Below are 14,313 nucleotides of genomic sequence, written 5' to 3'. Positions count from 1 at the left end.
TGCGCGGTGGTATGGTGACGGAGGACACCGTGCCGCTTCTGCTGCGCCTTGTTTTCGTCGTACGCCGAGCCTCATGGGTTGACCCTTCATCTTCCTCGCTAGTGCTCGATCGAGTTCTGTCGGTGACAGTAGTCCTGCGCTTGCGACGTTGAGGCTCGTTCGTAAGCGCAGTCTCCAACTGCACGAATGGTCAACGACAAGTCACGCGTGCGAAAGTAAGCTGTACGGACCTTCTGCTGAATCTCGAGCACCTTCTTCGCAATGCCTTCGCTCTTGAGGGCAATGCCTTCATCGACAGCCTGCATGCCGAGCTCGTCCTTCGTCAACGAGAAGCGTTTGGCCTTCTCGCGCGCTGCTTGTGCGTTGGCCTCTTCCTCGTCCTCGCCGTCCTCCCGGATGGGCGACACGCTGTTACGCATGTCGGACGCGCTCTCGCCGTAGTGTTCTGCGAGGGTCGACTCCGTCGGGAACGAGCGCAGGTGCCGGCCACTGCTGCGAGGGCTGAGGGGACTCTGCGCCCGGCTACTGAGCCGGCTTCCGGGGCGGCTGGATAGGCGGCTGAGAGGGCGCTCTGAACCGTAGTCTGAATCGTCGATATCCACAGCCATGCTCGCCAACGCACGCTCGATCTGTGCCTCAACTTCGGCGACCATCTCCGCGCGCTCGAGCTCCATGCGCTCCATGGTTTCCCGCATTTCCTCCAGCTCGGCCATCGCCTTCTTGTGCTCGGCCTCCGTGTCGCGTAGCTCTGCGTGACATTCTCGTGAGCTGCAGCCTCTAGCCAGAGATGAGATAACATACGAGACTGCAGACGACCCTTTTCTTGGGCCGTAAGGCTGACCAACCCACTGAGCCGCTTCGTTTCGCGCTGCTCCTTGTTGATTTTCGCCCGAAGCTGATTGGCCTCCGCACTGAGCTTCTCCGCGTATTGCTCGAACGTCACGAACTTGTCGCGCCAAAGGTCGCTCTCCGTCATGAGGAAGTTCAGCCGACGTGACAGACGGCCGATCTTCGTCTCGAGGTCGTCGCGAGCATCGACAAAGGCGGTCGCGCGCTTGCGGATGGACAGCTGGATATGCTGCTCGGCAGCGGTGAGTTGGGGCGGACGCTTGACGGAGTTGAACATCGAAAGACGCTTGAGCAGCGACGGCTTCTTGTACTACGATGGTTTGTCAGCGTGTATCGTAGCGCAATTCTATACGACTCACTCGATCTTGAAGCACGGCGTCAAAGGCCTGTATGATCCTGGTCGAGTGCCACCAGTCGGGGGGTTTGATTTGCTCCGCCACCGCAGATGAAGACGCGCCTCGCTTGGCCTGTATCTTGCATACCGGGCGGAAACGGCCTGCGGGGAACGCCTCCTTGAACTCGCTCGGGACGCAGTGGTCGGGGTGGTAGCTGTACTGCCCCGAGCCATCCTGGAATGCGGCGAGGAGCCTCTGTCTGTACTTCTCCCGCTGTTGCTTGCTCGACACGGAGTTGGGTGGCGGCGAGGCGCAGTTCAGATAGTTGATGTCCAGGTCACACACACAAACCTCCGGGGATGGACGGACGCTGTAGCGGGCTTCCGTGGCGAGACCCATAATCCATGGGCCGGGGTCGTCGATGTAGATCTTGGCGTCGCGGGCGTGGACAGCGGGCAACGCGATGCCGTTCCATCCTCTCAGCTCAACGAGATACTTAATCGTGTTCACGGCAATGCCGAGCATAGCAGGATGCCGAGAGAAGAACAGGATGCGACCAGTCGGGGAAAGAGCAATCTACGGAGGGATCAGCACCGCGTTTGCTGGCCGCATGCAAACAAGCTTACCTCGCAGATAGTGAGGATGTTGTCTATGTTGAGACACTTGAACAGAGGCCACATCGTGAAGTTGATGTCCACCAGTCCTTTGCCGAAGTCCAGGCCTCCTGGGAAGCGCGCGATGACTTCAAGGGAGCCATCGCCGTCGGTGCCGCCTCGAGGGCTTGCGTCTAGCTTGATCAGCTCGCCAGCGCGAGGAGCAGGGTGCGCCAAAATCTTGCTGATCTGGAGCGTGTGCGACTGGACATCCTTACTGAAGCGCGCCCACGACAACGTCAGGTAATCCCGCATCAAGTCGTAGACTGGGTGGCGGGACACCAGTGTCAAAGCATACGGCAGCCAGAAAACGGTGTCACCGGGGAGGAATAATGTGCTCTCGCCCGGCCCATGGCCATTGACCGTCGACGCAACCTCGAAGTCGGACTCGCTCACAGCGCCATCCGCGTCGGTTTCGGCGTCGGTCTCCGCGTCTCCCCACGGACCGCGAGAGCCCTTTCGCTGAGTCCGCCTCGCCTGAAGGCGGGGGTCCGCCCCGTCTTGCGTGATGTCGGCACGTAAGTTCTTGAGACGCGAGGAGAGGGCAGACTCTTTGCGAGAGCGCCCCGCCTCGAGCGTGCGACGGATAGCATTCGACCGCTCAGCGTCGGCGTGGGACCACACAGTCAGGCATACACCGTGGTATGTGACTGTGGGCGAAGCCGTTGCCTCCGTGGGAAGAGGGCCGTGGGCCGAGGTGGACGCGGCGCGGCCTAGCAGGGACGGTGGGCCGAGATAAGCTGACGAGGGGCGCGCGAATGGGTCGTCAGAGTATGGATACGCATGCGTGAGCATGGAGGACCGGTTGTCGCCGGACGAGAGAACTGAGGCGCGCAGGAGGTCTCCTGAGGGTGTGGGTGCGAGAGGGGTAGACGGTGCAGGGAGAGTGAACGTGAACGTGTGGACCGTAGAAGCTGGCTGCAGCGTTGACGCTATGACCTCAACCTCGCGGGTGAATGAAAGCTGCGGTGCTATGAGCAAGGCGTGCAGGCGGACGAAGCGGTAACCATACCTTCAGGGCTTTCGACAACATCTTCGCGACTTCCTGCTTGGAAAGCACACCGGCACCCTTCAATAGTTCCTCATTCTTGACGCGCTTCTTCTTCTTCCCAGTGCTGCCCCCCGCACCGGGGCTGACGGTGCTTCCGAGCACTTCAGGGCGCCACCAGCGGTTGACCGCCCCCTCGCTGTGGTGCAGGCCTAGTACGGAGTCGGGGTCGGCGAGCGTCCATGTGTGAGGGCTCTTCGGCAGTCCGGACACGACATAGAGCGATGTCAAAGGAGAGGAGGCCTGGAAGGAAGGAATGGATGGCTGGTCGCGCACACTACGCGTGGAGACCAGCGACGTGCGCGTCGACGCGGGTATGGGCTCCATGGACTTTCTATGTCTAATTCCGAGCACTCTCGATGCCTTGTCCGCGCGCGAATCTAGGCTCGCATAGTCCACGTCGTCGTCGAGCTCGAGGTCGGCGCCTTCGCGGACGGTGTCGGGGGCGAAGCAATGGGAGACGTGGATGTTCGGAGAAGAGGGGGTGTTAGCGCTGTCTGAAAGCGGTCCCTGGTTGATGGAGTCCTTTCGCGCGCCACGAAGGCTGCCCATCGTTCCTCTCGAACGCTTTGGCTTGACTTTGTCTCGGAGCGACTGGTCGCTGAAGCGCGAGCGCAACGGCGACGGCGGTCCGCTCGACTGGGACGGGGTGCGCTGGGTACTCATCGAGTGTAGTGCAAAGGAGTGGCTGCGACCCGCCCTTGAACGATTCGATGGCGCACGACAAGGCCCGCCGAGCTGCTGTGGGAGAGCAATTGGAAAGGGCGGGTTCCACGAGCGCGGTCGCCCTGCGCCGACCTCAGGGTCATCAATTTCAGCCGAGCACACCACAGGATCTGCCATCATCAAATTCTTATCACCAAGGAACTACAGAGTGAATAGACGATGCCAAGCTTCCAGCACTAGAAGCTCGTCATGTTCTCCAGTCGTGGGGAAGGCGTACGCGCTTGTCGCCGTACAATGCCCTCTCGCCGTCGTGTCCTGGTCGCGTCGTTGAACTCGCTCGTCCTCTCGCGGGTGCAGAGCGGAAGTACAACTCCGGCCGCCCGACGCCAGTGGCAGCGATCGGTGATCGCCATAGACGTCGGCGATCATCCTGCCAGCGGAACCAACTCACCGTCGGTACCGAGGTTCAACTTGACCTGCTACTTTGCGAACAAGGTTTCTTTGCCCGAGACCGCATTCACATGAGTATCTTACAGCGCTCGAGACAGCCTCCATCATACTCTGGTGCCCAACTCACAGCGATCCTACCAGTACACTTGAAGCAAGAACGCTCGAACTGGAATTGGTGGTGGGCATCCGAAGGATGCCGGCCGGTCAGTGATCGGACCGGTAACTTGATAGTAACCGGTGCAAAGGCGGTCTGTCTGCTATGAGTGGGCGAGGGTCCTGAATTCTCCAAGTATAGCGGTGAATCGATGTATTCAACCATTTTGAGCATGTCTGTGACTTTTGGCCAGATTCTGAGGCGAGGAAATGAATGCAGAGCCCAATCATTGTGCAGGCCAAGTAGGGCAGCTCCTTATATGGGAGCGGACATCTTGCCAATACTTGAGATGACTTATCTACGGTCTATAGACACTTTATGTGAGTAAAGCAGCTCATTGGAGCTTCTACTCGGCGAGAAATGCGCACGACCAAAGCCGAGTCACGGTTCAACACGTGATACATTCGTGTGACACCTGCCTGATCAGGCAGGTAGCGAGCCAACCTTCTCGAGTTAGCCCCGTTCTTCGGGGTGCCTCCGACGGCTTGCAGCTTTCAGGCATCTAGTTTTAGCCCACTTTGAACCCTTTGACGAGAGCGATAGTGGATATCTCATCTACATCTTGTGTTATTGACTCTAAGTCGAGCCAGAGAACGTATTTTCACAAACCCTCTCGTCGAGAGTGAGATCTCATGATCAGACCTACATCCCGTCGCATCCGAGAAGCCAAAATGACCGACATCCGACGCCGCTAAGCTGACCATGGAATTCGAGCTTTGATGGAAAACAAATAAAGCCAAACTGACCGGCTCGGAAGCCGCGGATGCCCACCACCACTGGAATAGGAGGTCCCGGCGCGCATGAAATGCGAACATGCCTGCCTTCTAATCCGACGTTCCGCCCCACCACAGCGCGGTGCCACCATCAGCCCAATGGTCGTCGTGACCTGAGTCGACTGAGCCAGTATGAGGGCGGACTCCTATGAACCAGCGCGAATAATGTACAACAATGGAATCGCACCGCGTCAAAGGGTCAATAGGACCTCGCCCTTCGCGACTCCATCTTCTATTGTAGTGGCTTCAGCCACCTCGTCCTATCAGGCCCTATCAAGCGCGCAAACAGCTCCTCTCGACCACCGACCCAAGGGAATTTCTCTTCCTTGACTTGTGACCCATCGCTGTACCGTAATGTCAGCCCTTTGAGGAGCCCAGTCTTCTTGACACCGCGCAGGTCTTTCATTGCAATTGAAAGCTTCGGCGTGGTCGACAGGAACGGTGTAAACTGCAGCACAACGGGCGAGATGGTCAATAAACCAGGCCCCGTCGAGTGATGTGCCGGGTACGCTGGAGGACTGTGAGTTAAGATACGCGTATATCGATGGACACTTACCATGCGACTCCAGCTCCGCCTCAGGTTGAGCAACTGCTAACGGCGGTCCTGGAACGACAGCCGGTGAAGGCGGCCAGCCCAGACCTCCCGCCTTCTTAGCGAAAAGACGCTTAGGATCCTCTGCCCATGCCTTGCCAATAGCGGCACGCTGTCCCCACTTCTGCCAGTCCACCCCCGACGCCTTTTGCTCCTTGTCATGGCTCGGATCCGGCGAGCCGCGCGAGCGCGGGGACGTAGACGCGAGGGAAACCTCTGACCGTGAGTAAGCTGGGTGTTTCGCTTTCTTCGCCTTATGATGGCTTCTCCTCAGGTCTTGACCGGCAGCCACGCGCTTCGAGATGAGCTCCATGGCAAAGTCAGCGTCTGTGGGAATGTCGGCGAGGATAGGTGGCATCCTAGTAGGTTGATCAGATGTTATGACTTAGTGACATAGGTCGCGAGCTTACCGCTGTCTATCCCGGATTGACATGGCGTCGATGACAGGGATGACATGCCAAAACAGGAATCCCAGGCAGGCGTAGACACCTTTGACGATGTACTTCGTAGGCACGACCAAGGTGAACACGAAGAGGAGCACTAACAGCTGGAGACGTTCAAGTTAACATGGCGCAAAATTGCAGAAAACCTCCGTACTCACCACGCCGTATCTGTATGAGGCTTCGGGCCTGCGCCAAATAAAGAGGCTGTGCGGACGTTCAGTTGACCAGGAACGCAGACGGTATCATGCTGCACGTACTTCTTAACCCGTTCGTGCAAGTCCGCAATGTCGCTGAGAATGTGCAAGCCCAAACGCTTCAGATCCTGTTCCTCCGGCGTCTCGTCAGCCACCATCTCATTCTCATCGGCCATATCCGCTTGCTCGACCTCTTCAGGAGCAGCGCCACCAGATGTCCGGCCGCTGACTTCGCCCAGTAAATCGGTAACACTTCGACTCTTCCCATGCTCTCGCTCCTTTCCCTCCCCGCTGTGTCCCGAAGATGATCTCGACTTCAAGAGCTCCTTCCGCGTTTTGTTGTATACGCGGAATAGCCTCCAGACCTCCTTCACGCCAGATCTGGACGACGCGGTCAAAGACTTCGATACCTCGGCGCTGAAGATGTCGGCGCGCTGGACTTCTTGCCGGCGCTCGCGTAGCTCGTCGAGGGTCGGGTACGGGAAGATACGACGCCGCACAAGCGCGTATAGGATACGCAGGATAAGAGCGGGCAAGAGCAAATCCTGTAACCACAGAAACCAGAAGAGCTAGTCGCGAAGATCAGTCCTCCGAGACGTACGTTCAAGGGCTTCACGTACCAGACAAAAGGCAAGACTTCGACCAGGATCTTTCCACGTAGCTAGGCGGTACAATTTTGTCAAGAATGGCAGATATATAGGGCGAACCGCAAGGAACAGGCGCTGCACAGTCAATCGGAACCGGCCGAGAGTAAAGGCAGGCGGTACGACGGGTTCCTCAGGCAAGAGAGGCACAATATATCGCTTGAGAGTATTTGAGTGATGCGTTGTCTTTGAGATGTAGATTCACTTACGTTCGCAATGAATTCTGATAGAGAAACACTTTGGTAGTATACTTCCGCCAATGAGTCAGCTCGCTTGGGGCGGCGGGGAGGCAGTGGCGGCGGTACATCATTGCGAATGTCCACCCACTCTCCGCCCTCAGTAGTACTAGCAGACCCCAAGGAGGATGAAGTAGCTTGTCGGTTGGCCTCACTCAGGGCTTCCGTTGGCGGCGCAGTCAAGCGTACTTCGGTCACGTACTGCAAGCAACAGTTACTATTGAGGCGCCTGCACACGGAGAATGCTGACACTTACGGTTGAGAACAGATGCAGGAATCTTTCCACTTCCTCGTCATCGTATATACGACGGAGCTCCTCCTCGGGGAGATTCTCCTCGGTGTCCTCATCGCCGGCGGGATCGTCCGGGTATAGCAGGTCCTCCTCTGAGTACGCAGCTGGTATGCCCAGACTGACGGTAGAGGGATTGCTGGCCGAGTAGACATGTAGATCTGGTGCTGTCGTGGTCATCGTCGCGCGTGCAAAGGTGGGAGATGCGCGCCAGGCTGCAACTCGATGTCATCACACCAACATCGCACTGACGGCGCCTGCCCCGGCGCCTCGCACCGAACGCCGGTCCATAATGGGTAAGCCGACGTGCCTGTTCGAACCCCGGATTTGCCCCACATCGAGTGCACACTGCAAGTTCGCTCTGCACCAGATTATACACTAGATTATACTGTATCTTAGGGACCAAGGCCACGACATCGCTCGAGCTCGACTTGAAGCCCAGTTAAGAGCGCAAGTGTACCTCTGAAGACATATTTTACCGGACGCAGACTTGTCTTCGTGCGCGCAACTGCGCGCCAGTAAATAGTGAAGCACTGTCACTGTGTCAGGGACATCGACGACGTTCCTATATTCTTATCCGCATGCTATTCAAGTACAACCGATGGGGTGCGCCTACGAGCTGAAGGCAAACGGGATGGAGGCTTTGAGCGCGGAAAGGAAGTGTGGCGAGTGGTGGCCAGGTTTAGCCAAACACCGGTAGCCTAAAGAGGTCAAAGTAAGATGGTGGGCGAGGTCGAGAAAGTTGTTCATCATGCGCAGAGGAACAGAAGGGATGACAGACTGCGTGGATACAATCAGGAGTAGAGGGAGGTATATGCATAGGTCGGAGCGCACGTAGAGCAACAGTCGATAAATGAGCGCGAGCGGGGTAAAGTGGGGAAGTTATAGAGAAGACAAGGTAGCGACCATGGCACTGCACATGTGAGAACCCTTATCAGGGCTACCCATGCCTAGCGCTGCAGATATTCGTGTCGATTTCGTACTTGACGCTGAAAGTGCCAGACGCGGCGCCGGGCGCGCGGTAGCCGACGTGAGGCAAAACCGTTGCATGTTCAGTAGCGTCGATGCGAAGGTGGTGAATTTGACTGAGCAGAGAGAGCCGATGATGGTCCTGACCATGGGAACAGTGTGCAAGGACCGTCTTTGTTTGTATGTGTTTACTGCGGCCCGAAATGGACAGAGCGGAGGCCGGACCTATTTTATCAACTTGACCAGCGCCTTCACTCTCTCACTGTGGCTTTCGGCTATCACGCTCCCTCGCCATACCTATGAGCTCAGGCTCATCGACATCGTCTTCCCCTGTAGTCATGGCCGCACAGGCGTCATCCTTACCCCCCAACGCACCCCACATCCCGAATCGTTATGCTACGCACGAAGATGTTATAGAAGATCTATCGAGGTAGGGCGTCGTCTGCCACCGCCTTTCCGGATCGCTGATATCCCTGTAGTCGCTTTATTCTCAACTTGCCGCCAGATGAGCTGGAGTCCTTGGAACGGGTATCCTTTCAAGTGGAGCAAGCGTGCGTCCTGGCCATTGCAGCTATCGCCACCTTTCTGACCATTGACAGTCATTGGTACTATGAGGACTTCATCCGCGAACAGAACCCCTCTCTTCCCTCGCTTCATCTGAAGAAGTTCTCTCATATGCTCTTCCACGAATGCGAGGCTCTGCAACAATGGAGTGGCCAACATGAGGAGGCGTACAAGAAGTTTCTGGCGTACAAGACACAAGTCCCCGTCTGTGGCGCTATCATGCTCAACAGCAGCATGGACAAAGTACGTCGTTTGGCTAACGTGCGTTACCAAGCCTCACATTCATCCCCCCAGTGCGTATTGGTGAAAGGGTGGAAGCAGAACTCGGCTTGGAGTTATCCCAAAGGCAAGATCAACGAAACGGAGCCCACCCTGGACTGTGCAATACGCGAGGTGAGCCACGCTGCTGTCCGACTCCTGCAGCGACTAAAGGACGATCAAGGTTCTCGAAGAGACGGGCTACGACATAACGTCAGAGGTGGATAAACATTCTTGTTGCGAGATCAACGTCCGCGGTCAGCAAGTCGCATTGTTCGTGGTGCCTGGTGTGCCAGAGGACTTTCCGTTCGAGACAAGAACAAGGAAGGAGATTGGGGTATGATCCAGGTTATCGCATAACCTCCGATCATGCTAATGACGCGTATAGGATATCAAGTGGTTTAGACTTACAGACCTCCCTGGGTGGAGAAAGAACTCGCCTGCGAATCCGAAGAAGTTCTACTTGACGCAGCAGTTCAACTCGTGCGTGTATCCGCTCTTTGTGCCTCTCATGTGCTGATAATCCGCCAGTCACTTAAAGAGGTACATCAATGCTCAACCTCGGTCAAGGAAAGCTGCACGACCCATCGTTCAACCCAGTCCACATTATCCCTATGCCACTGCTGCTGGCCTTCAGAAAGAGGTATCTCCCGAATCAAGCTCGCAAGACTCGGGAGGTGAATACGTCGATCCACAAACCCCTCCTCAACAGCCACCGCCCGCTGAACCGCGGATTGCCAACACCGACCAGTCGAATGACCTTAACCGTCTTCTACAAGGTCTCATGCTCGGGAATGGCAGCCCCAAGGCAGCTCCCGCGTTGCCCGCAAATGGCCAGACTACGGCAGACGATAGGAAAGCCGGAATCATCGCGGCCGTGCTTGGGTCTGCGGAGAACAAGACGCAAGCCTTGTCGACGTCTTCCGCCACACCTTCGCCTCGCATCGCAGAGTCACACACTGCACGGACTTCGCCCGAGCCGTCTTCTGGACGCTCAGAGACATTGCCAGTGTCCGCACCCACCCCAGTACCTCAGCGCCCTGCGCAGCCTGCGTCTCCTGCCGTCAGCACATCCGCGACAACAGTGTCTGCGAACCCTCGTCGGACGAACAATCTCGCGGACATATCTCCGTATCTCAGTCGGGCTTCAGCGACTGAAGTCGTGACTGCCAAACGGCTCAAGCAATTGGCATTGCTGGAAAGCGTGGCCGACGAATCCGCTCGCATGGTCGCCGCTCGCATGACGCCAGCACCGCCACCTCTCTCGACTTCAGTTCCGGCGCAGGCCCCACTGCATGGTCCTTCGATGCAATCGTCCATGACTGGGATGGGCGCCGCGAGCTCACTGCTCTACTCGTCAGCCGCCGGCCCGACAGCTACCCCAGCGCCACATCACTCGCCTTATATGGCCCACGCCCAGGCGCATCCTTATGCTTTATCTCAAGCCCAGCGATCGGCTTCGCCCTACGTTTCCACCGTTCAGCCTCAGCCGCGTCACCCAATCGATATGAGCATGGATCTCGCGCAAGTACGCGCGCAGACGAGCCAGTCGTTCCGTCATGGAGCGCCCAATGCTGCTCTCCACCCTGCTGGCACGCAGAGCATGAGCCAGAGCCAGCTCCTGTCGATCATGAACGGCACAAGCGGGGGGCTTCCTCCCTCTCGTGCAGAATCATTGGCGACACCGTACTTGTCGCGACAGCCGCCGTATCTCGGACATCGTCCTTCGTACCCGCCCACGGCATCGATGCAGCAAGGAGGCCATCCCCTCGCGCAGCCTTATGTGTTCCCGCCTCCCCCTGCGTCCCATGCTTCGTCGACCTCCACGCTTCCTTCGCCCATGGCAATGAGCTACGCGGCAGGTAGCGTGGTCTCACCCGCTCCGAGCACGGCGAACCCTCTGCTGTCGATCCTGAACGGTGGTCCTGCACCTTCGGTCAGCAGGATGCTCTGAGGCTCAGCGGTATTCAGCATAGCGATCTAGCAAAGATCGATGAACTTGCCGCTTGTGTTCATCCCGTCGGTGAGGTCGAGCCGAGCATGTCGACATGGACGTTGTTCAGGCGGTGCGGACTGTGAACGCACTCGTCACCATTCACCTATCCCCTTCACGATCGTCTCAGCCGGCATCAGGCCACCGTCGTCGCTCGCTCGTTGGCATATCATCTGCATAGTCGCATTCTCTTCCCCGTCAGTTATCATTATCGCACCTCTACCATCTCTGTGTTATAAGCCATCGCTGTCGAAGTCGGTATATATTACGCATCCTCCTGTTGGCCATGCCAAGACCTCTGCGGCAGCATGCGTCTACGTGCTTGTTCAGTCCGCTATCTACGTCGGGTGCTATATCTTTCTACTCTTGGCCTCACTACGTACAATATCTCAGCATCGCTCTTTCCGTTGATTGTGTCGTTCTGTACATAGTGTCTCCTATGGACGCTGCATATCCTTGACATACGGTATCTTTCCATGAAGACTCGAACATTGACTGTATGAGTTGCGAATACTCAATAAATACATGCGGCCGGCTCAAGAGGCGCGACCATGTCCTAGCCTCATATGAAGACGTGCTATGTTGTTCCCCCGTTGCCAGAGGTGACCGTCCCTTTTGGCCGCGATGCACCACACCTGGGATTCGATATTCCCCTGCGCTTACTGCACGTTCATCGAGGGAATATTCTGAATCAGCTTTCGATAGAGACCGCGGGTCGATTGAAAGGGCATATCGAGGCCCAGCCAATCGGAGGCCGTACCGATCAATATGCCACCCGTAAGACCACGATCCACGCGTCGCCTTTATGCTTCGCTTATACAAAATTGGCTTACGATATTCCTGCAGTATGCGCCAGGGAATATTGAGACCCAGGTGTGGTGATGGTGCACCCTGTGGCGCGAATGAGCAGGATCGTACCAGCCGCACGGGAGTTCGGCTTCGCCCAGTGGCGTAGTCGATCGTGTCGAGCGAGCAACGTATCCTTCCTTGTGGCCTGCCTCATGTCCACCGGAAGACGTGGCTAACCACGGACACGCAAATCATCGCCTTGCGTCTTGCAAAATAGCGTCACAGTCTATACAGAAGTACATGATCGGGTCTTGTATATTTAGCGTGGTAGGCTTGGTCGTATCATGGTGGCACTAAGCGAAGCAAAAGTGCACAATTACACACGGTCATACATCTCTACAACTGCATACCTGCATGGCAATGAGCATCATGAAGCAAAACAATTTCAACAGAGAGAGAAGAAAATTGCATATGGGGTTTGCTCACCTCCCGTCTGTACGCCATTTGATACCTTCAGCCTTGTCGAGCCGGGCGGCTACGTCCTCAGGAAGACCGACTATTACATCCGCCTTGTTGGTGCGCAAAGCGGCCACAGGAATAGTACCGGCCAAGGGTCCTAACGCTCGTTTAGCATTCTGAAGCCTCTTTAACGCAGAGGGCTGCACGTGCCAAGGGCGGTCTCGAACGGCGTGGAAGCTGGCCATTTCACGTCTCCAGTAAGCTTGCGGTAGCTGAGAGGTGAAGGTAAGGATAGTCACGCAGGCCAAGTGCCAGGTGGAAACGTACTTGAGGTCACCCTGAAGTCACGTAAGAAGATCATAAATATGCGCAGGAATCAAGCTACGGACCTTGAAGAAGACCATTCCACTCTCCTCGTGCAGCTCCCGCCAAAGTGCAGGCGCCTCTGACACCATATTCCAGTATGGGTGAGGCGAAGTCCAAAATTCGGCCTTGCTCCCCTTCTCGCCGCCTCCCCCTAGGGGTGTGTCCAAAGGGACGCTTAGCGAGAATGTACCGTCCGCCAGATACTTCTTCCAGCGTGAAACGACCTGCTGTACAGCTCCGACCTCGCTAGCTTGCGACGAGGGGAAGAAGTCCGCTCGGGTCAGCGCCTCGATAGCCGCATTGAAGTCAGGGGGCGTCACGTCAGAGACGAACCAAGGGATCAGTTTAGGGCTGCAACGCTCGAGTAAGAAGAAAGTCGGTGACGAATGGATGTAGACTGTATGCACTGGAAGACCACCTTGTTCACGTAAGGGGTGTATGTGACGAGGAAGTCCGCGAAAACCAGGTCAGTGAAGACCTGACGACGCGCAAACAGTTATTAGGACCGGTGCTGCCAGACCTGACCTCACTCACCTCGAAACCAGCTGTCATCACGACGAGGTCAGCAGCACGGTGATCAGGAAGTACTACAGCACATACCATTATCCAAGACAAAGTCAATGCGTTTTTTGTCACCCATGTTCTGGAGTCGACGCCAGATCGCGCGCTGATCGTCGCGCAAGATGAACTGGGAGCGCTTCTCTTGCTCCTCACGCCCCACAGACTGAAGACGCGAGATGTCCTCGACCGTGAGGTGGGTCAGAAGGGAAAGGTCGGTCGCGTTGCCCCAAAGACACATTTGTATCATTTCTTTGAAGAGAACCTCAAGACCGGCTGAATCCGTCGTAGGAGAAGACTCGAGAGTGTGAAGCGTTGAGGTGAGCTCTGAGAGAGATGTGAGGGTCCACGGCCAAGTCCGACCTTCCAATAGACTTACGCAGGATGGCAACTGAGCTCTTAGCGAATGTATCTATCTTCTGCTTGAAGAACGGGTCATAGTCACGCAATCCCGAAGTGACGAAGTAGTTGCGAAGAAAACGATATCTGCAAGAGCGTCGATCAGCTGTATGATCATAGGCCAATCATTGGACGAACAGGTAGCACTCTGCAAAGAGCCACGGTGCCGTGTACCAGGTGTGCTTTCCCTCCTGCCTGAGCGCTTCTAGTTGCGCATTGTATAGCCCAACATGAGGTTCTCCATCCTCGGAAAGGAGTCTGTTATTATATGAGCGAAGATATATTGAGCATATGTGACCAGTACTGAACGTACTCAAGCTCCTTGTCGCGGGCCATCTCGTACTTCAACTTGCTGATCTTCTCGATGACGGACTTTCCCTGACTGATCCTTTCTTTTGCCTGCTTCGCGACATCCTCGCTCGTGTTCGCAGCAGAGGCTTGTACGTGCAGCTCGTGGTTGACATTACACAGCGTGTCGATGATGCCCGTCAGGATAACCGGCCATCGGGTATTCACAGTCTTGTAAGAGAAGCTGATCAACTCAGCAAGAGAACGGACAAGAGCGATGTTTATTCCCACCCGTTCTTGTCCGTGGGGTCGTAAGGAGGCGGAGGAGTGAAAGCCATTGTATG

The 14,313-nt window shown here is 56.4% G+C and overlaps 6 protein-coding genes across 6 annotated transcripts; 2 read left to right on the top strand and 4 right to left on the bottom strand.

Moving 5' to 3' along the window:
• Positions 1 to 98: 98 nt before the first annotated feature.
• SCHCODRAFT_02663183 (uncharacterized protein) lies at positions 99 to 3,437 on the bottom strand (the record flags this gene model as incomplete). Its single annotated transcript, XM_003038581.1, has 5 exons — positions 99 to 748; positions 802 to 1,159; positions 1,209 to 1,760; positions 1,811 to 2,800; positions 2,850 to 3,437. 5 exons carry the CDS (start codon positions 3,435 to 3,437, stop codon positions 99 to 101), a joined length of 3,138 nt encoding a protein of 1,045 aa, XP_003038627.1.
• Positions 3,438 to 4,743: 1,306 nt separating this feature from the next.
• Positions 4,744 to 7,546, bottom strand: SCHCODRAFT_02684490 (uncharacterized protein). The gene is made up of 8 exons (XM_050346769.1): positions 7,294 to 7,546; positions 7,011 to 7,238; positions 6,778 to 6,960; positions 6,221 to 6,726; positions 6,122 to 6,167; positions 5,931 to 6,067; positions 5,485 to 5,879; positions 4,744 to 5,438 (listed from the first exon to the last, which is right to left on the bottom strand). Exons 1-8 carry the CDS (start codon positions 7,504 to 7,506, stop codon positions 5,161 to 5,163), a joined length of 1,986 nt encoding a protein of 661 aa, XP_050202294.1. The 5' UTR covers positions 7,507 to 7,546; the 3' UTR covers positions 4,744 to 5,160.
• A 323-nt stretch (positions 7,547 to 7,869) lies between these two features.
• On the bottom strand, positions 7,870 to 8,459 carry SCHCODRAFT_02611594 (uncharacterized protein). The gene has a single exon (XM_050344482.1). The coding sequence runs from the start codon at positions 8,443 to 8,445 to the stop codon at positions 8,209 to 8,211; it is 237 nt and encodes a 78-aa protein (XP_050202293.1). The 5' UTR covers positions 8,446 to 8,459; the 3' UTR covers positions 7,870 to 8,208.
• Positions 8,460 to 8,594: 135 nt separating this feature from the next.
• On the top strand, positions 8,595 to 9,637 carry SCHCODRAFT_02663181 (DCP2-domain-containing protein; the record flags this gene model as incomplete). The annotated part of the gene is made up of 6 exons (XM_003037244.2): positions 8,595 to 8,725; positions 8,775 to 8,846; positions 8,895 to 9,102; positions 9,154 to 9,252; positions 9,302 to 9,454; positions 9,506 to 9,637. The coding sequence occupies 6 exons, from the start codon at positions 8,595 to 8,597 to the stop codon at positions 9,635 to 9,637; spliced, it is 795 nt and encodes a 264-aa protein (XP_003037290.2).
• A 633-nt stretch (positions 9,638 to 10,270) lies between these two features.
• Positions 10,271 to 11,337, top strand: SCHCODRAFT_02611593 (uncharacterized protein). Its single transcript, XM_050344481.1, is given in 2 exon segments — positions 10,271 to 11,125; positions 11,137 to 11,337. 1 exon segment carries the CDS (start codon positions 10,343 to 10,345, stop codon positions 11,069 to 11,071), a length of 729 nt encoding a protein of 242 aa, XP_050202292.1. The 5' UTR covers positions 10,271 to 10,342; the 3' UTR covers positions 11,072 to 11,125; positions 11,137 to 11,337.
• A 790-nt stretch (positions 11,338 to 12,127) lies between these two features.
• On the bottom strand, positions 12,128 to 14,312 carry SCHCODRAFT_02611587 (DUF89-domain-containing protein). The gene is made up of 12 exons (XM_050344480.1): positions 14,261 to 14,312; positions 13,995 to 14,213; positions 13,820 to 13,939; positions 13,662 to 13,768; positions 13,325 to 13,609; positions 13,259 to 13,269; positions 13,132 to 13,202; positions 12,747 to 13,075; positions 12,697 to 12,706; positions 12,569 to 12,630; positions 12,386 to 12,515; positions 12,128 to 12,309 (listed from the first exon to the last, which is right to left on the bottom strand). Exons 1-12 carry the CDS (start codon positions 14,305 to 14,307, stop codon positions 12,276 to 12,278), a joined length of 1,425 nt encoding a protein of 474 aa, XP_050202291.1. The 5' UTR covers positions 14,308 to 14,312; the 3' UTR covers positions 12,128 to 12,275.
• Between the last annotated feature and the right edge of the window lies 1 nt (position 14,313).

This window comes from Schizophyllum commune, assembly GCF_000143185.2.
Source record: "Schizophyllum commune H4-8 unplaced genomic scaffold SCHCOscaffold_2, whole genome shotgun sequence".
In the NCBI taxonomy this organism is placed as follows: domain Eukaryota; kingdom Fungi; phylum Basidiomycota; class Agaricomycetes; order Agaricales; family Schizophyllaceae; genus Schizophyllum; species Schizophyllum commune.
The sequence above is the reverse complement of the archived record's forward strand: the minus strand, read 5'-3'. Positions and strand labels throughout refer to the sequence as shown.

Coding starts and splice junctions, on each gene's coding strand:
- SCHCODRAFT_02684490 (XM_050346769.1), bottom strand. CDS start 7,506: ATGACCACGACAGCACCAGATCTACATGTCTACTCGGCCAGCAATCCC. Junction 7,239..7,293: donor TCCTGCATCTGTTCTCAACC/GTAAGTGTCAGC, acceptor TGTTGCTTGCAG/TACGTGACCGAAGTACGCTT. Junction 6,961..7,010: donor TATCAGAATTCATTGCGAAC/GTAAGTGAATCT, acceptor AATACTCTCAAG/CGATATATTGTGCCTCTCTT.
- SCHCODRAFT_02611594 (XM_050344482.1), bottom strand. CDS start 8,445: ATGGTCAGGACCATCATCGGCTCTCTCTGCTCAGTCAAATTCACCACC.
- SCHCODRAFT_02611593 (XM_050344481.1), top strand. CDS start 10,343: ATGGTCGCCGCTCGCATGACGCCAGCACCGCCACCTCTCTCGACTTCA.
- SCHCODRAFT_02611587 (XM_050344480.1), bottom strand. CDS start 14,307: ATGGCTTTCACTCCTCCGCCTCCTTACGACCCCACGGACAAGAACGG. Junction 13,769..13,819: donor CTCTTTGCAGAGTGCTACCT/GTTCGTCCAATG, acceptor ACGCTCTTGCAG/ATATCGTTTTCTTCGCAACT. Junction 12,516..12,568: donor GCCGTTCGAGACCGCCCTTG/GCACGTGCAGCC, acceptor AACGAGCGTTAG/GACCCTTGGCCGGTACTATT.